The following is a 19,933-nucleotide window of genomic DNA, read 5'->3' on the forward strand; positions in this document are numbered from 1 at the left end:
ACACTCAGTTTAACTCTTGCTCTAGCACCCGCACCGGTGCTGGGACCTGTGTTGTCTGAGCGCGGTGGTTCCCAGGACCCCCCGCGCCGTAATGCCGGAGGAGCAGCACGGTGTCTGCGCAAGGACGCGGTTTCACTTGCACAACAGGTCACTTCTCAGAAAAGGTCCTTTGTGTAAATAAATACATTTAAGTGTTTTCCTCCCTCACTATCCAAATCTTCACAGCTTCAGCTGTAAAGTGTGTTACTTTGTAAGTCGCTCTGTGCATGACTTTTTACTATTCCTGAATTTCTTTAGCCGCTCTTTTCCACCCCTACAGAACACTCTTTTCAATCGAGAAGAGCAGGGCTAGTGAGTTATTTCTTTGGTTACTGCTGGCACGTGCTACTCACGCACAGCCAGAAACGCAGAGCGCGGGGCACGTCCGAGCTCCTCCACCCTCCTACCAACGTGTTCTGGAGACCAGGGGCTGGGACTGAAACCTTCCAAAACGTGGCGTTCCGGCAGCGTCTCATGACCGCACCGCTGACATGGCTGCACGCCTGGCCAGCAACGGCTCTTCCACTTAAATAACCAAGGAGATTCTAGGACACGTTTCACTAATGTCATCCAGTAGCGCAACAGTTCTTCCAGAGCACCAAATTGTATGCAAACCCGACATCGGAAAACATTAAAAGTCCTAAACACCCGCACACAAGTGGCCTGTGTACCCCTGAAACAACTCACGACACGTTTTCACTGCACTTGACAGAGCCCTCCCTGCCGGGCGAGGAGCAACAGGGCCTTTGTTCACCTGGGCAGCGCTCGTCCGGGCAGCATCCGTCCGGGCAGCGCTTGCCTGGACAGCATTCACCTGGGCAGCATCTGTCCGGGCAGCGCTTGCCTGGACAGCATTCACCTGGGCAGCATCTGTCCGGGCAGCATTCGCCTGGGCAGCGCTCGCCTGGGCAGCGCTCGTCCGGGCAGCGCTCGCCTGGGCAGCGCTCGCCTGGGCAGCATCTGTCCGGGCAGCGCTCGCCTGGGCAGCGCTCGCCTGGGCAGCGCTCGCCTGGGCAGCGCTCGTCCGCCGTGGGACCCAGAGACCACCCGCACCTCGCCCGCCAGCTCCCAGACCAAGAGAGCTGCTGGTCAATCCAGATACAGCGCTAAGATAACCCACCAGCTCCCAGACCAAGAGAGCTGCTGCTCAGCCCAAATACAGCACTAAGATAACCCACCAGCTCCCAGACCAAGAGAGCTGCTGGTCAATCCAGATACAGCGCTAAGATAACCCGCCAGCTCCCAGACCAAGAGAGCTGCTGCTCAGCCCAAATACAGCGCTAAGATAACCCGCCAGCTCCCAGACCAAGAGAGCGGCTGCTCAGCCCAGATACAGCGCTAAGATAACCCGCCAGCTCCCAGACCAAGAGAGCTGCTGGTCAATCCAGATACAGTGCTAAGATAACCCGCCAGCTCCCAGACCAAGAGAGCTGCTGGTCAATCCAGATACAGCGCTCAGATAACCCACCAGCTCCCAAACCAAGAGAGCTGCTGGTCAATCCAGATACAGCGCTCAGATAACCCACCAGCTCCCAAACCAAGAGAGCTGCTGGTCAATCCAGATACAGCGCTAAGATAACCCGCCAGCTCCCAAACCAAGAGAGCTGCTGGTCAATCCAGATACAGCGCTAAGACAACCCGCCAGCTCCCAGACCAAGAGAGCTGCTGGTCAATCCAGATACAGCGCTAAGATAACCCGCCAGCTCCCAGACCAAGAGAGCTGCTGGTCAATCCAGATACAGCGCTAAGACAACCCACCAGCTCCCAGACCAAGAGAGCTGCTGGTCAGCCCAAACACAGCGCTAAAATAACCAACACGCACAGGACTCTCTTTCTCTTGATTGCAGACTGGGAAGCAAGGCACGAGGAAAGGTGCTGCTCCCAAAGGGACGGCCACCTTCCCTGACCACCATCCCACCGGACAAACCCTTCAGCTTCCCCTCCTGCCCAGTGTGGCTGTGACAACACAGCGAGCGCAGCCGCAGAGAACTCCCATAAACCACACGCTCTACCCACCACCTGCTCTTAGCAGAGGATATGACTCTCTTGCTGTTATTTGACACTTCCATGCTCCAAAGTGACTTTTGCCAATGTAAAACATGACTAAAACTCTTGAGATTCCCAACACTCTTTATGTCTCAAGTAAAAAAGTTTGCTGCCAATAAAAAGCTGATGAAATGCAAGGAGGACAAATGCTGCGTCCCACAGCTGGAACGGGCTAACCCCTCCAGTACAGCTGTGTGCCGCCGCTGACCCGGCCCGCACAGGCACTGCACACAACAGCTGTATTAGCTTAATTTAGACTGTTAGCTCTTGCTGTCAATCTCGCAGCTGTTCTGACAAGACAGCAGAAGCGCTGGACTTCATTCAGGCCAATTTCCTGGTCACAGCACAGAGCAGCCAATTTCCTCCCAGCACGGAAAGGAGATTTAAAACAGAGGCACTTGAGCTGGACTGGAAAAGAAGGAAGGCAGGGATCACGCAAAAGGTGCTGCGGGGACATTTGAATCGGGTCTTCATTTTACGGACTGTCAACACCAAGATCATGTGTCAGGTTTTCAAGCATAGCAAGGTAAACACACAGAGGCAAAAATGTTGATGAATTAACACATGATGGTGGATGGTCAGATTCACCTTATTTCCAGCAAGATGAGAACTCACGTAGAGAACGCACAGTTTAAGAGAGTTCTACTTTAGAAAAGCGGTTTAGCTCATTGGGTGAAGCTGGCAAGAACAAATGCCCAACTTCAGACGTTGAACAGTGCTGAAGTTTAAAATGCATCTCTTCCAGTTGCAGTACAGAGGCCCATATGGAGCAGAAGCGGGGCCCGCTCAGCCGGGCTGACCTGCTGCTGCTGGAAGCCGTCCCACACTGTCACTCGTTAGTCACGCTGCGGCGCCACCTGCTCTGGGAGCAGGAGACACTTTACAAAGCCACTTCCTTCCATCTCAAGGCCTGTATCGCAACACAATCTTTTATCTAACTAATCCTTTTAACATTCTTCACTCCCGTTATCTACCGCCTCTTGTCAAAACATGCTGGAAGCGGCAGATGTACCCACAGAGACGCGGTTCACATCAGCTACTCCGAATTCTTCCGTAGCCAAAAACAGCACGTTCCAAATGTGCATCTTGTTCCTCGCCTCCTGTACCTGCTGCAGGAGCTGCGGCTGCCTCAGTCGCAGGACTGCTCCTGCGCCCCCCAGCCACCACTGCTCAGCAGCATCCTGCGCCCCCCCAGCCACCACTGCTCAGCAGCATCCTGCGCCCCCCCAGCCACCACTGCTCAGCAGCATCCTGCGCCCCCCCAGCCACCACTGCTCAGCAGCATCCTGTGCCCCCCCCAGCCACCACTGCTCAGCAGAATCCTGCGCCCCCCCAGCCACCACTGCTCAGCAGCATCCTGTGCCCCCAATGGCTGTCACTGCTCCTGTGCCCCCCCCAGCCAGCACTGCTCCTGCAGCCCCCTGTGCCCCCCACAGCCACCACTGCTCCTGCAGCCCCCTGTGCCCCCCACAGCCAGCACTGCTCCTGCAGCCCCTGTGCCCCCCCAGGCAGCACTGCTCCTGCAGCCCCCTGTGCCCCCCCACAGCCAGCACTGCTCCTGCAGCCCCCTGTGCCCCCCCAGGCAGCACTGCTCCTGCAGCCCCCTGTGCCCCCCCAGCCAGCACTGCTCCTGCAGCCCCTGTGCCCCCCCAGCCAGCACTGCTCCTGCAGCCCCCTGTGCCCCCCCAGGCAGCACTGCTCCTGCAGCCCCCTGTGCCCCCCCCAGGCAGCACTGCTCCTGCAGCCCCCTGTGCCCCCCCAGCCAGCACTGCTCCTGCAGCCCCCTGTGCCCCCCCAGCCAGCACTGCTCCTGCAGCCCCCTGTGCCCCCAATGGCTGTCACTGCTCCTGCAGCCCCCTGTGCCCCCCACAGCCAGCACTGCTCCTGCAGCCCCCTGTGCCCCCCCAGCCAGCACTGCTCCTGCAGCCCCCTGTGCCCCCAATGGCTGTCACTGCTCCTGCAGCCCCCTGTGCCCCCAATGGCTGTCACTGCTCCTGCAGCCCCTGTGCCCCCAATGGCTGTCACTGCTCCTGCAGCCCCTGTGCCCCCAATGGCTGTCACTGCTCCTGCAGCCCCCTGTGCCCCCAATGGCTGTCACTGCTCCTGCAGCCCCTGTGCCCCCAATGGCTGTCACTGCTCCTGCAGCCCCTGTGCCCCCAATGGCTGTCACTGCTCCTGAAGCCCCCTGTGCCCCCCCAGCCAGCACTGCTCCTGCAGCCCCCACCCCCAATGGCTGTCACTGCTCCTGCAGCCCCCTGTGCCCCCAATGGCTGTCACTGCTCCTGCAGCCCCCTGTGCCCCCCCAGGCAGCACTGCTCCTGCAGCCCCCTGTGCCCCCCCAGGCAGCACTGCTCCTGCAGCCCCCTGTGCCCCCCCAGGCAGCACTGCTCCTGCAGCCCCCTGTGCCCCCCCAGCCAGCACTGCTCCTGCAGCCCCCTGTGCCCCCACAGGCAGCACTGCTCCTGCAGCCCCCACCCCCAATGGCTGTCACTGCTCCTGCAGCCCCCTGTGCCCCCACCCCCAATGGCTGTCACTGCTCCTGCCGGCACAGCCACCAGCCCTGGAACCCAGCTGGCAGCTCCTGGGGCCCACAGGACTCCTGCTCCTCGCTCCAAGATCAATCACAGGTTCCTCAGACTTGCAGGAACTCGGTGCAACACTTCACCAGAACAGGGCTGTAACTCTGGGAACAGGAACGGCCGCTTTAGCCAACAGGTTTAAGCCCAAATCCCTGGTGTTTGAATTCAGTCAAACAAATATAAACCACCTTTGTACACTTACAGTGCTCTCTTCAGCTCTTAATACTCAATACCAATACCAAAGTTGTAGAAAAGTAACAAAATAGCTTCTTTTAGTGTTGATTAAATTTGTAATAGCTACTATACATATATACACAGACACTCTGAAGGGCTGTGGTTTTCTGTTTGTATTCTAAGGTCCTGCTAGTTCAGGGTGAGCAGACCTGCAGCTCTGAAGGCCGGTCACCTGCCCACCGCCTCATTTCACCTGGATGCAGCAAATCCGGGCAGTGCCTGCTTGTTATAGTGGTCACTAGTTATTCTGGTTCCGAAATGTACGCACCGCCGTTCTGAAACGTGCACAGACCAAGGACACAGTGACAGCAAACCAACCGGCTGCAGCGGCGTGCGGTGAGACACAGGACAGGCTCCACCTCAGCTCTGAGAAACAACACAACTGGTGCCCTCGCGTGTCACGGAATCACACGACCCAAGCAATACAACCTGCCTTTGGTTTCGATCATCTTCGGAATTACATTGAACCTCACACGCTCAACACTCATTCCCAGTGTTAACCTGGCAAACCTCCTAACCTAATGAAGTCCTAAATAAGCAAAGACGGGATGGGAAACAAAGTCAGAACCGTTTGTATTTGCTCCCAATTATGAGCACCAATATCTCTGAATCCCAAAAAGAAAGGAATATCGTGAAAAACAGCTCCTTCATGGTTCAGAGGGGGGGAAAAAAAAAGGTAGAAAACACAAATAAAACATGAAGAAATATCCTGCTGTGTCGCAGCAATTGTCTGTCCAACCCCGCACTCCATGTGCGTCCTCCCATATCAGCAGGTGCTCCCGCGCCCGAGCACCTGCGCCCAAATGTGCATCTTGTTCCTCGTCTCCTGTACCTGCTGCAGGAGCTGCGGCTGCCTCAGTCACAGGACTGCTCCTGCGCCCCCCAGCCACCACTGCTCAGCAGCATCCTGCGCCCCCCCAGCCACCACTGCTCAGCAGCATCCTGCGCCCCCCCAGCCACCACTGCTCAGCAGCATCCTGTGCCCCCCCAGCCAGCACTGCTCAGCAGCATCCTGCGCCCCCCCCAGCCAGCACTGCTCAGCAGCATCCTGCGCCCCCCAGCCACCACTGCTCAGCAGCATCCTGCGCCCCCCCAGCCACCACTGCTCAGCAGAATCCTGCGCCCCGCAGCCACCACTGCTCAGCAGCATCCTGTGCCCCCCCAGCCAGCACTGCTCAGCAGAATCCTGCGCCCCGCAGCCACCACTGCTCAGCAGCATCCTGTGCCCCCCCAGCCAGCACTGCTCAGCAGCATCCTGCGCCCCCAATGGCTGTCACTGCTCCTGCAGCCCCCTGTGCCCCCCCCAGCCAGCACTGCTCCTGCAGCCCCCTGTGCCCCCCAATGGCTGTCACTGCTCCTGCAGCCCCCTGTGCCCCCAATGGCTGTCACTGCTCCTGCAGCCCCCTGTGCCCCCAATGGCTGTCACTGCTCCTGCAGCCCCTGTGCCCCCAATGGCTGTCACTGCTCCTGCAGCCCCTGTGCCCGCAATGGCTGTCACTGCTCCTGCAGCCCCTGCACCCGCGCCCCGGGGAGCAGACAGGCCAGCCGCGGGGTTGTCTCGCCATTTCACACGATCCCCGGTGAACAAGGGACAGGACGGCTCCAGGAAAGCCGCACGGTGCCCCGGGCAGGACGCGGCTCCGCGGGCTCGGGCGAACTCACCGCACACACACGGAAAGCTCTAAAGAATGCTCCCGAAAACACAAACAACTCTTATAAAAATCGATACTGTTGGGATCCTTTAGTGAACGCATAAAAGCAGCAATACGAAATTTCAAAGTAACGGCCGGGTACCGGAGCCTGTGGGCACGGAGGTGGCAGCAGCCGGTGAACGGGGCTGCAGGTCTCTGCTGCGGACGTTATAACGCAGCCCCGGGGCTCCGCAGCCGCTCTGAACACGGGAATCTCTGAACCCGCGAACGGAACGTGCGGACACCACCCGCGCCCCGCGTCACCCCCCCCGCACGGACCGGGAGCGCCCCGACAGCCCGGCGGGCTCCGCGGGGAACGGAGCAGGGAGGGGAAGGGCCCGGGGCGCGGCCGCCGCTGAGGGGGTGTGCAGCGGCCCGGCCGCGGGGCGAGGAGCCGCCGCCCCGCACCGGGACCGGGCCGGGAGGCCCCGCGGGAGCCGCCGCAGCCCGCCGCCCGCGCCCAGCGGAGCGGAGGCCCCGCCGGCGGGCGGACCCCGACCTGCCGCAGCCCCGCGGCGCAGAGCCGCCCCCCGCCCCCCCGGGCGGCGCGGGCCCGGCCCCGCCGCTCACCAGGGACATGGTGGTTGTCGCCGCCATCTTGTCCACCCCGTCGGCAGTCGGCGCGCGGCTCTCGCGAGAGCTCTGCCGGCGCGCGCGAAGCGATAAACTCTCGCGAGCGCTGCGGCGTCGGCGGGGAAGGGTTCTCGCGAGACCTCGGGGATCACGTGACCCGGCGGGCTGGGGGCGGGGTCGTCCCGCCGCTCCGGGCCCGTGGGGAGCTCGGGGGGTGGGAGTGACCGGGGTGCGGGGCCCGCGATCGGGCAGCGCGGGCACGGCCGAACCGCGCCCCGGGGCCTCAGAGCCTCGTGTCCGTCTGTCGAGCCCTCCAGGGCTGGTGACTCCAGCACTGCCCTGGGCAGCCTGTTCAATGCCCCACAGCCCTTTGGGGAGAAATTGTTCCCACATCCAACCTCAACCTCCCCTGGGCAACTTGAGGCCGTTTCCTCTGCTCCTGGCGCTTGTTCCTGGGGAGCAGAGCCCGACCCCCCTGGCTCCAAGCTCCTTTCAGGCAGTTCAGAGATCAGAAGGTCTCCCCTCAGCTCCTGTTCTCCAGCTGAACCCCCAGGTCCCTCAGTCTCCATCACCCTTGTGCTCCAGCCCCTCACCAGCTCCGCTCCCTTCTCTCCACTCGCTCCAGCTCCTCAAGGGGTTCCTGGCATGAGGGGCCCAGAGCTGCCCCCAGGGTTCGGGTTTGGCCCCCAGGTCCCAGCACAGGGACGGTCACTGCGCTGTTCTCTCTCGGGCTGTGACTCCTGGCGCTGTGCCCGGTGTGAGCGGGGCCCTGGGGCCGAGCCGTGGGGCGCCCGTGGGCTGAGCGGGGCCCTGGGGCCGAGCTGTGCCGTGCCCGTGGGCTGAGCGGGGCCCCGGGGCCGAGCCGTGGGGCGCCCGTGGGCTGAGCGGGGCCCTGGGGACGAGCCGTGGGGCGCCCGTGGGCTGAGCGGGGCCCTGGGGACGAGCCGTGGGGCGCCCGTGGGCTGAGCGGGGCCCTGGGGACGAGCTGTGCCGTGCCCGTGGGCTGAGCGGGGCCCTGGGGACGAGCCGGGAGGCGCCCGTGGGCTGAGCGGGGCCCTGGGGACGAGCCGTGGGGCGCCCGTGGGCTGAGCGGGGCCCTGGGGACGAGCTGTGCCGTGCCTGTGGGCTGAGCGGGGCCCTGGGGCCGAGCCGGGAGGCGCCCGTGGGCTGAGCGGGGCCCTGGGGACGAGCTGTGCCGTGCCCGTGGGCTGAGCGGGGCCCTGGGGACGAGCTGTGCCGTGCCCGTGGGCTGAGCGGGGCCCTGGGGCCGAGCCGTGGGGCGCCCGTGGGCTGAGCGGGGCCCTGGGGACGAGCCGTGAGGCGCCCGTGGGCTGAGCGGGGCCCCGGGGACGAGCCGTGGGGCGCCCGTGGGCTGAGCGGGTCCCGGCGGGCACAGCGCGGCCCCTGCTCCCCACCGGGCACCCAGGACAAGACCCCGTTACCTGGTGCAGATCGGTAGCACTGGACACACAGTTTGAGAGTAGAGCCCATCTGCTGAGAGCTGCTGTGGCGAAACGTGTCCCTGCTGTCTGAATTTGCCCCAGCCTGGCCTTTTTCATTGTTCATTGTTTTCAGGTGGGTCCAGTCGCTGGCATCCACACCACGATAAGATGAATCGGCTGTCGCAGGAGTGAAGTGCTTCTCTGGAACAGGAAGGGCCCCAAAGGACAAGGCCTCCCTTCCCGAGGCAGCAGTTCGGCTTTACAGAGAAAACGCCATTAGGAAGGCACAGATCAGCGCTGCTCCACCTGCTACTCAACTGGTTAAACGGGCATGGGAACGTTGTGGCCTCTTGGCCACACTACAGAAGAAATGCAAGACTAATGATAATCTATGAGAAGGCTGAAACCCTATCTGATAAAAGATTTAGAAAGTTCAAGCCAATAAAGCTTATCAAAAGCAGTTAAAACACACCATCTAATTACCATTATGATGCGGAAGTCTTGCCTTGTAAAAGTTCTTTTAATTTAGTAGATAAAGGTACAATATCTGAACTGGAAAATAAAGTTATGGGCCTTATTTCTAGCCTAAATTAAAGTGACAGCAGTTAACCACTGGAAAACACCAGTATTGAGATATAGTGGATTCCTACACGATGCGATCTTTAAGACTAGATACGCTACTAAAAGATGTCAATACCGCAACTATAATGCACGGCAGGAATTACAATCCTGATGAGCTGATCGGACTCGACCGTCCTTGTCCCCTGCGGGACAGGACGCCAAAGCAAGCGCGAGGGCAGCACCTCCGTTCGCGCGCCAGCTTTGTGAGGGAGAAGCGTCCTGGCAGACCCCAGCGCGCCGCGAGACAGCGACGTGGACGGAACCTCAGCGGCGTCCCGGCTGTGGGGACGGGTCCTTCCTCCGCTCAGCGCTGCGGGGGCCGCGTCGGGAGCGCTGGATGCAGCGCTGCGCTCCCCGGGACGCCACAGACGCGGGCTGCCGGGAGCGGCTCCAGTGGAGGGCCACCGAGGTGCTGGGGGAGCTGCCCGGAGAAGGGAAGGCTCAGGGCGATCTCATCAACGTGTACAAATCATAGAGTCATAGAATCACAGAACTGTTTGGGTTGGAAAAGCCCCTCTAGATCACCGAGTCCAACCATCCCCCACCCCCGGCACTGCCCCCTGTCCTGAGAACCTCGTATCCGTCTGTCCAGCCCTCCAGGGCCGGTGACTCCAGCGCTGCCCTGGGCAGCCTGGCGAGCGGTCTGGCGAGCTATGGGAGGGCAGGGGGGGAAGCCGGGCTCTGCACATGGGCACAAAGTGAAAAATGAGAAATTCATTTGAAAGGAGGAAAGCACTTCTTTGTCTTCTGTGAGTGGCTGAACATGGGAACAGGTTGTGCCCAGAGAGCCTCATCGGTGGAGACGCTCACACCTGAGTGGCCATGGTCCTGGGCAACCTGGCCCTCCCGAGCAGGGACGGACTGGGTGAGCACGGGACAGAAGGGACCTCTGAGGTCTGGTGGTCCCGTGCAGCCCTGGCCGGTCTGCGGTTCTGCGGGGAACGCACTGCAGAGCGCGTAACGAGCTCAGCAGCGCCCAGCGCAGCACCCCTTGCACAACCCCAGCTGTGCCATGTTAAACCAAACGCAGGATCCGGTTAAAGAGCTAACGAGCTCCTCGGGAAATGAAGCAGTTGGTGTCTGAAGGAATGTCTCGGTTTGCAGAGGCAAGTGCGAACTTGTTCTGGAGGAAGAGCGGTTTCTGCATCAAGCAGCCGTATGATCTTTCTGCACTGAATTCCTTCTCCACCCAACTTGCCTGTCGCGGTGGATAACCCTGCTGAGTTTGGGGAAGCTACATCCCGTCAGTTTAACCCTAAGGGTGGCTAAGAAATGACCAAGCGGTTTGCGGAGCGCAGTGCTCTGATGAGAAAAGCTGCTTTCGGCGGCTTTATTGATTTGTCAGTCTGTGAAGGTGGCACAGCACAGCGGGAACGCAGCGCGCTCGGCAGCGCCGCACAGCGCCGCATGGCGAACCCGGCCCCGTGCTGCGCGACAGGCAGCGCTGCAGGGCGCGGGCAGCGAAGGCAGGCAGCGAATGCAGGCAGCGAAACAGAGGCAGCACAACGCAGGCAGCAAACGCAGGCAGCGTAACGCAGGCAGCGCGGCGCAGAGCACCAGAGCGCGCAGCACCAGCACAGCGCAGCAGGAGGCAGCGGCTCCGCGTGGCGCGAGCAGCTTCGAGAAGCACCACATGGCTTTTGCGACACTAATAATTCCTATTTGCACTTTCCAGCAGCGGAAGCCGATGTGCGCAGCAGCACAGACGATTGCCCCTTTCTCCAGGCCGATGAATGAAGTTCCAAACAGCACAGGAGGAAGAGGGAAGGAAGAGACATCAGGGGTTTTCCCCTTAGGATGCCACGGGATTTTGGAAGGCTGTAAGTCAGACTGGGGCACGACGAGGGTTCTGTTCAGCACCAGTGGGGTTCTGCTGACCCACGTCTGCATCCAGCTGGGGGGTTTGGGTGTCTGGAATTTCTTCTCATGCCGCATCAGGTCCAGCTCAGCCAGTCCTCTCAGCTTACACCAAGATGTGTAGTTCTAATTACAAGGCATCACAGTGGCTCATCTGTGCTGGGGAAACCTTAACAGAACAGGAGAAACTGGGTAAAAGAATGGAATGTGGCGGATCAGAAACTCTGCCAGAGCTTTCCAAGCCTGCTCCTCTCCTCCCTCCTGCGGTGGGAGAGGGAAAAACAGCTTTGGGACCTGCACTGAAAAAAGCTCATCATTCCCGGGGGAAATTTATCAGTTTGGAGGCTTCTTGCAGCTGCTCTGCACCTTCACCAACACCAGCAGGAGGGGCCGCAGGGGCTGAACCGCAGCCCCGCTCCCCAGCTCCCTGGGACCAGCACGGGCTCCTGCCCGGCGCGCTGCCTGTGATGCTCGAGTAATTTCGGTGTGTGCTCCTGGCTCCTCCCGGCGGTGCCGTGGCCGCCGCAGCCGCGTGCGCCGCGCGGGGCTGCACCGGCTGGGCCGGAGCCCGCGGGTCCTGCGCGTCCGGCCCGCGGCGAGGGCGCTCACAGCGGAGGACACCGGTACTTGTGGAAGGCGCTTTCCAGGAAGCTCGCCAGCTTCTCACAGTCGTCCTGCAAGAACACGAGAAATGACAACCGGTCAGCTTGGCTTGGCCACCGCGGGCATCTCCCTCCTTCCGTCACCCTGTCCCGAGCCACCGAGCTCACAGCTGAGTTCTGACACGGGAAGAGAACAACTCGCACGCACATCTGGAACACACTGCTAATAATCACCATATTTACTGAGCCTCTTTGTGTCAGGAGCAATATAAAGGCCAAAGAGCAGACGGTTCTGTGGAGCTTCCAGTCTGAAGGAATATAACAGGCCCAGATTCTTTTGTTTAGTTTGATTTCAACTTAATTATCCGACCACTGAATCTAAAGTTATTTTCTGTGGCCATCTGTTTTATGATATCCTCACTGCTAAGAAAAATAAAGATTAATGTCACTTTCTGTTAGTCTGGCAGCTATTTTGTACAGGAATCTTTTCTGACACATTCAGGAGTGGGTGGTTTCTAACACAATTAGAATGTTTATTCCTTAAGAAAGAAATGACTGAAATCGGCAGTGATGTGTAAAGGATGTAAAACACCCCCGCCTTGTATCACACGCGGCTTTTGGAACTGCCAGAAGCAAACCCAGAACTCCGACTCCAATTAAAGCTGCGGAATGAGCTGTTTTCCTGAATTACCGCCCTCCTGGTGAGAAAAGCCCCGGGGGCAGGTTTGAAAGGCACAGGGGGTGCCCTCCTCAGAGCGGCCGCTGCGGTGGGGCAGAGGCCCTTCGGCCGGACGCCAGCAGCGTCCTCCCAGCCGAACACAGGCTGGGGACACTGCTCGGGCATGGAGGAGGCGTGGAGGGGCTGCACCATCTGAGGGTCAGCAGCTGCTGGGGCGGTAGAGAAGGAGCTGGAGGTGTCAGGAGGAGGTTGTCTCCTGGGAGAGAGGAGGGTGTGCGGGCCGTGAACACAGCCCTGCCGGGGACGTTCCGCAGCACCACGTGCCCCCAGGGCCGCCCGTTTGCCGGGATAAAGCGCCCGCGTGTCTGTGCGAGATGCACGCTCACCATGCTCACCGTGCTCACCGTGCTCACCGCGCTCACCATGCTCACCATGCTCACCATGCTCACCATGCTCACCATGCTCACCGTGCTCACCATGCTCACCACGCTCACCATGCTCACCATGCTCACCGTGCTCACCATGCTCACCGCGCTCACCGTGCTCACCGCGCTCACTGTGCTCACCACGCTCACCGTGCTCACCGTGCTCACCATGCTCACCGTGCTCACCGTGCTCACCATGCTCACCGTGCTCACCGTGCTCACCATGCTCACCATGCTCACCATGCTCACCATGCTCACCGTGCTCACCATGCTCACCGTGCTCACCATGCTCACCGTGCTCACCATGCTCACCGTGCTCACCGTGCTCACCGTGCTCACCACGCTCACCACGCTCACCACACTCACCACGCTCACCACGCTCACCACGCTCACCACGCTCACCACGCTCACCGTGCTCACCATGCTCACCGTGCTCACCGTGCTCACCATGCTCACCGTGCTCACCGTGCTCACCATGCTCACCGTGCTCACCATGCTCACCATGCTCACCATGCTCACCATGCTCACCGTGCTCACCGTGCTCACCGTGCTCACCATGCTCACCATGCTCACCATGCTCACCATGCTCACCATGCTCACCGCGCTCACCGCGCTCACCGCGCTCACCATGCTCACCGCGCTCACCGTGCTCACCGTGCTCACCATGCTCACCGTGCTCACCGTGCTCACCATGCTCACCGCGCTCACCGCGCTCACCATGCTCACCATGCTCACCGTGCTCACCGCGCTCACTGTGCTCACCACGCTCACCGTGCTCACCGTGCTCACCATGCTCACCATGCTCACCGCGCTCACCATGCTCACCGCGCTCACCGCGCTCACCGCGCTCACCATGCTCACCGCGCTCACCGTGCTCACCACGCTCACCGTGCTCACCGTGCTCACCATGCTCACCATGCTCACCGCGCTCACCATGCTCACCGCGCTCACCGCGCTCACCGTGCTCACCATGCTCACCGCGCTCACCGCGCTCACCGCGCTCACCGTGCTCACCACGCTCACCGCGCTCACCGCGCTCACCGTGCTCACGCGCTCACACGCTCACACACTCACCGCGCTCACACGCTCACCGCGCTCACACACTCACCGCGCTCACACGCTGACACGCTCACTGCGCTCACCACGCTCACCATGCTCACACGCTCACCGCGCTCACACGCTCACCATGCTCACACGCTCACCGTGCTCACACGCTCACACGCTCACACACTCACCGCGCTCACCATGCTCACACACTCACCACGCTCACCACGCTCACACACTCACCACGCTCACACGCTCACCACGCTCACCGCGCTCACACGCTCACCACGCTCACACGCTCACCACGCTCACACGCTCACTGCACTCCCGAGGAGGAGGAAGGAGGGTCTGAAGGTACTTTCTTCCAGGGCCCTCACAAGAATTTCTCGCTCAGCCAAGCTGACCCCTCCTTGTCTAACGCCAGCATCCAGAAGGAGGGATTCTCCAAAACTTTGCCTACAGCCCCAAAATGCCTGTCTCGTACAAATTGGTTTGTATGGGGACAGCACCCGGCGGCGCGATGCACACGCAGCCGAGGAGGGGCGGCAGGCTCCGGCTCACCTCGTGGATGAATCCATAGTGCACCAGCTCCGTGGCCAAGTCCTTGGAGTTGTCAGCTGCAGAGACAAGGAATGGTGAGAACACGGACGTACGTCCGTCTGTCCCCTGGTTCCCGCGCGCCAGCGTCCCGTCCCAACGCGCAGCACCCCGCGCTGTGTGTCACCCGGCGTGTTTTAGGCAGGAGCGTGTGGTGCTGGATGTTATTACACAGAGCCACGGGGCTCCCCAGAGAGAGCCTGCTCTGAAAAGAACGGCCAAGGCTGCACCACTGCTGGCAACGAGGGAACGGTCCGCTGGTGTCACCCAGAACGGCACCGCACGTGTCCCCGGTGACCCGCCGAGGCCGAACGGTCCGCTGGTGTCACCCAGAACGGCACCGCACGTGTCCCAGGTGACCCGCCGAGGCCGAACGGTCCGCTGGTGTCACCCAGAACGGCACCGCACGTGTCCCAGGTGACCCGCCAAGGCCGAACGGTCCGCTGGTGTCACCCAGAACGGCACCGCACGTGTCCCATGTGACCCGCCGAGGCCGAACGGTCCGCTGGTGTCACCCAGAACGGCACCGCACGTGTCCCAGGTGACCCGCCGAGGCCGAACGGTCCGCTGGTGTCACCCAGAACGGCACCGCACGTGTCCCCGGTGACCTGCCAAGGCCGAACGGTCCGCTGGTGTCACCCAGAACGGCACCGCACGTGTCCCAGGTGACCCGCCAAGGCCGAACGGTCCGCTGGTGTCACCCAGAACGGCACCGCACGTGTCCCAGGTGACCCGCCGAGGCCGAACGGTCCGCTGGTGTCACCCAGAACGGCACCGCACGTGTCCCAGGTGACCCGCCAAGGCCGAACGGTCCGCTGGTGTCACCCAGAACGGCACCGCACGTGTCCCCGGTGACCCGCCGAGGCCGAACGGTCCGCTGGTGTCACCCAGAACGGCACCGCACGTGTCCCAGGTGACCCGCCGAGGCCGAACGGTCCGCTGGTGTCACCCAGAACGGCACCGCACGTGTCCCAGGTGACCCGCCGAGGCCGAACAGTCCGCTGGTGTCACCCAGAACGGCACCGCACGTGTCCCTGGTGACCCGCCAAGGCTGAACGGTCCGCTGGTGTCACCCAGAATGGCACCGCACGTGTCCCCGGTGACCCGCCAAGGCCGAACGGTCCGCTGGTGTCACCCAGAACGGCACCGCACGTGTCCCAGGTGACCCGCGTCCCCGTGGCCGCTCGCTGCCTCCCCGCGCGCACCTCAGTGCCGGTCACCGCCACACGCTGTAAGCGCAGGGACTGAGCAGACACAGCTGGTACCACACAGACCTCAGGGCTCGGTCTGCTCTCCAGTACCAGGAGGAAAGGAAAGCCGGCTGTACACAAGCTGCGCCTGACACAACCTGAGCCCAACCCTGAGCAGGCCGCCACGCAACACCCCTGCGTTCACACACAAACGTTGGCTGGCGAGGGAACCTACTGGGCAGCAAGTCGTAGCTCAGCTGTCGGTGCAGTTTGTCCTCCAGGATGAGCAGAAGAGTGAGCTGCAGAGAGAAGAGAGCGCGCTTTGCAAACAGCAGTTTCTCCGTAGGACAGAAAGGCGCTGACTCCTCCATCAGCGCCAGAACCGCCGGCGTGGTGAGCAGGGGGACGCTGGCAACTGCCGAGATGCCGCGTGTCTGCAGTGGTCTGAGAGGAACGTGTCTCGGCAGTTACAGCCAACCTGTGACTGCCGGACTAGAAAGAAGCAGAGTTAAAGGATGTCCAGACAAAGACATCAAGATCTCCCTGCCCTTCAGCCACAGGGGATGGTGGCTTTGTTCTTCGGGCTGCTTTTATTGTAAGGGGACAAGAGAGCTTTGGGCACTGCAGCGAACTAGCTGAGACCAAACCATTTCCCTGCCAGACACCAGATGGGAACAGAGGGCAGGTCCGCCCCAGTGCCTCGAGCAGAGCGGAGCTGATACTTACGTGCCACTGGGTCTTGTCTTCGTTCAGCTCCATGTTACATTGCATTTGCACCACCTACAAGAGGCCAAAACCAGCATCAGGCTGGACACCGTCCCTCCGGCTCCTGCGTCACTGCTGCTCTCCACACGACTCAAACTCCTGCTTCAGCCCTTCATTCCCCCGCCAGCCCGAGCGTGCCCGCCTGCCCCGTTTCCGGAGCCGCTGGGCAGAGCAGCTGGGGGGCAGCTGCTGAGTTCAGTCCCGTCTCCGGCTGCAGCCGCCGCCAGCGGACGGAGCGCTGGGCAGGGCGCCCTGCGCCAGGCGCTGGGGAAGCTCTACAGCCCGCGTGGGTTCCCCCGCTCCGTTTGCCAGGGGCAGGCTGCACCCCAAAGCTCTGCCCAGACTCTAGGCCCTGTTTTAATAGTGTACCCACTCGTGGATGACCAATCCTTGAATCAGACAACAGAGCAAAACTGGCATCCTGAGCATTATTAACATGACACGTGGATGTTCTTTTGGAAGCCCTGCGTTGCACCGCGGGACATTCCAATGTGTGCGATGAATGGGTTCTGCTATCAATGGGTCAGGTTCAGGTTCCCGTGAAAAGGGTCCCCACCAGAAGCTGTGGTGTCTGGGTGAAGGAGATCCAGAGATACAGGGAGAACATGGAACCGGTCGGCCCAAAACACAGGAAACCTGGGGGGGTCAACAGCCTGTTCCATGCGGAGCTTGAGGGCTCTCATTTATACGCCTCCATTTCCAGCTCATGCTCGGAGGCGAGCGTGCGCCCATGGTCAGAATGACCCGGGTGGGAAGGGACACGAGGAGCCTCCAGTCCGGCCGCTGCCAACACCCAGGCAGGCAGTGAATGCAGACCAGGCTGTTTAGAGCTGCTTTGAAGCCTCCAAGGAGATCCCGTCACGTCTCCGGGCCCCTGGTCCCCTCTTTATCCCGCCTCACCATGAAATAAATGTGCTTGGATCCCTATGCCGGCGCCTCCTGGAGGCGCCTCCTGTGCCGGCCGGGCCGGCTGCAAGCTTGCAAGAAACCTGCAGAAACTTAGTGCTCCCGAGACTACGAGTCCTTTGTCAAAGTGGGTAAGAAAGTGGTTGTTGAACGTGTTCGCAGACAGACAGGCTGGTGGAGCTGGCCTCGGGCACTGCGTGAAAAGGCAGCAGATACCAAATGCAGAGGGGAAAAGATGCAACATTTGCATTTCTCTAACGTATCCGATTGATCGCCACGGCACTCTCACTAAAAATCAGCACTGGGAAGTAGGAATAAAGTGTGAGTTGAGGCCCCGAAAGCCGATTCTGAAATACGAATTAACCCCTGCAGCTGTGCTTTCTGAAGGGAGGGGGGCACTGCACAGGACCTGCAGGAGTGAGGATGAGGTGTAGCCCTACGTGCCATTTCTGACATCAGTTCAACGCAGGTGTGAAACTGCACTCACGCCGTCCACGTCCACGGTACCACCCAGACGGTGCCGCAGGTGATTAGTGGTAACGACCAGAAGGGTCGTTACAGGGAAATGCCCGCCCAGGGAAACACTGGGTACAAAAGGAGATTTTCAGAAAGGGAGGTGCACACAGCGCGATGAGCTCCTGAGCTCCTCTGCTCCCAGTGCCCACGGCAGCTCGGGACAGGGGCCGTGGTGAGACGTGCCGTGCGGCGCGATGCCCCGGTGGCGCTGGCCAACAGCCGTGTCCCCATACACGTGCCAGCAAAGGACAAATGGCAGCTCCTGCCCCGGGGGGGACCCAGGTGGGCCTGGCTGGCAGGAGCGCTGTGCTGGCTCTGCGGAGGGGCTTGGGGGCGATGGGGACAGCGGGACACGAGCAGGCACGGACACCAGCAGCGTCCTGGGCACAGCCAGCACGTCCAGGAGATCAGCACTGCCCTCCGTTCAATGCTTGGTAAACTACACCCGGATACTGCATCTCACTTTGGGCCCCCACACAAGACGGACATTGACAAACTGGAGCACCGGCACCAGGACGGTCCTGGGCTGGGGCGCCTCTGCGCTGGGAAGAGCCCGGGGGCACCGCAGCCTGCGCTGGGGTGGCCTCACCCACAGCATTCGCTGTGTGCGGGGCTGGGGACACGGGATAAAGGAGATAAAGCTGCTGGAGAGTGTCCAGAGGAGGGACACGGAGCTGGCGCAGGGTCTGGAGATGGAGCCGTGTGAGCAGCGGCTGCAGTCCCTGGGTTTGCTCAGCTGGAGCAGAGCAGACTGAGGGCAGAGCCCATGGGCTGCAGGTTCCTCAGCAGGAGCAGAGGGGCAGGGTGAGCTCTGCTCGGTGACAGTGACAGAGCCCAGGGAACGGCAGCAGATGTGCCGGGGGCAGTGGGACATGGGGAAAAGGTTCTTCCCCAGAGGGGCTGGACACTGACCAGGCTCCCAGGGAGGGGTCATGGCCCAACCTGACAGTGTTCAAGGAGAGACCGGACACCGTCCTCAGACACACGGGGTGACCTGTGGGGTGTCCTGTGCAGGGACAGGAGCTGGAACCCGTGATCCTGTGGGTCCCTCCAGCTCAGGCCGCTCTGGTTCTGTGAACAGGGAGGGCTCTGGGGTGCGATGGCAGCTCCCGCACCCCTGAGAGGCCGCGCTGCTCCATGAGGGGTCACACCATGGGGTCGAAAGGCTTCACTTCTGCTCACCCCCCCTCATGTTGTGTCGTCCTTCCCTGCCCGCCTGCCTGGCCCCCTCCCCTCCCCGGGTCCATAAACCCCTTGCAATGGCGCTCCTGCCCGCGGCTCCAGCGCTGGGGCGTGCGGTGCCCGGCAGAGCAGGGCCTGACCCTGCTGGCACCTCGGCCACAGCACAGTCGGTACCAAACGTGCTGGGATTTCACACCCACGCCCCGCACCGAGGCGCGGGACAGGCCGTGCCACAGACCCACATGCGGCGGGGAATGCAGAGCCACAGAACGGGGAAAACGGGGCGACTCCAGGAGGTCTCGTGTGAAATGGGTCTCACCAGGCGCAGCCACCGTCCTGGGGCAGCTCTCGCCCAGGCGGGAGTTTGGTGCGTGGCCCAAGGGAGGGGCGTTCCTGCGTGTGGGGAACAGACACCCAACACCTGCGGCCGGGGAGCGGCTGTCCCCGCCTGCACCTGCCCTTACCTTCCTGGTCTCCACATCGAAGGGCTCGGGGGTGGGCGTCTTGGCTTTCTGGGGGTCCTCCTGGGGCTGGGAGAGCATGCGCGGGAGGGCGTGGGGTCTGGAAACGGCGAAGTTCATCAGGGGATAAATCCCGTTCCTGGGACAGACAGAGGGAGCAGGCACAGCTGAGGCCGCGGTCACAGCCGCTGGCAGCGCGGGGAGGGGGCGGCCGCGGAGCTGCCCCGGCCCTGGGACACTGCAGGGGGACCGCACGGCCGGCGCTGCTGGGGGACCGGGACACGCCACACGCTGCAGTGTCCGGCTCCACGCTGCAGTACCCGGCTCCACGCTGCAGCGCCCAGCTCCTGCAGCACCCAGCTCCTGCAGCGCCCGGCTCCGCGCTGCAGCACCTGGCTCCACGCTGCAGCACCCAGTTCCACACTGCAGCACCCGGCTCCGTGCTGCAGCACCCGGCTCCTGCAGCACCCGGATCCTGCAGCAC

At 61.8% G+C, this 19,933-nt stretch overlaps 2 protein-coding genes across 3 annotated transcripts in view; both read right to left on the minus strand.

The window, feature by feature from the left end:
- Positions 1–7,197, minus strand: part of PUF60 (poly(U) binding splicing factor 60) — a 37,665-nt gene extending 30,468 nt beyond the window's left edge. For both annotated transcript variants that reach the window (XM_082045401.1, XM_082045400.1), the window contains exon 1: positions 7,160–7,197. In XM_082045401.1, the coding sequence (XP_081901527.1) occupies positions 7,160–7,186 (27 nt within the window). In that variant the 5' untranslated portion in view covers positions 7,187–7,197. The remainder of the gene's footprint in view (positions 1–7,159) is intronic.
- Positions 7,198–8,463: 1,266 nt separating this feature from the next.
- NRBP2 (nuclear receptor binding protein 2) overlaps positions 8,464–19,933 on the minus strand; it is a 44,159-nt gene continuing 32,689 nt past the window's right edge. The window contains exons 14-18 of the mRNA XM_082046723.1: positions 19,453–19,588; positions 16,346–16,399; positions 15,855–15,918; positions 14,394–14,449; positions 8,464–11,756 (exon numbers count right to left, since the gene is read on the minus strand). Coding sequence (XP_081902849.1) covers positions 11,688–11,756; positions 14,394–14,449; positions 15,855–15,918; positions 16,346–16,399; positions 19,453–19,588 — 379 coding nt within the window. The 3' untranslated portion in view covers positions 8,464–11,687. The remainder of the gene's footprint in view (positions 11,757–14,393; positions 14,450–15,854; positions 15,919–16,345; positions 16,400–19,452; positions 19,589–19,933) is intronic.

The sequence above is a fragment of the Streptopelia decaocto genome (genome assembly GCF_964273445.1).
Source record: "Streptopelia decaocto genome assembly, chromosome: 2".
Classification (NCBI taxonomy): Eukaryota; Metazoa; Chordata; class Aves; order Columbiformes; family Columbidae; genus Streptopelia; species Streptopelia decaocto.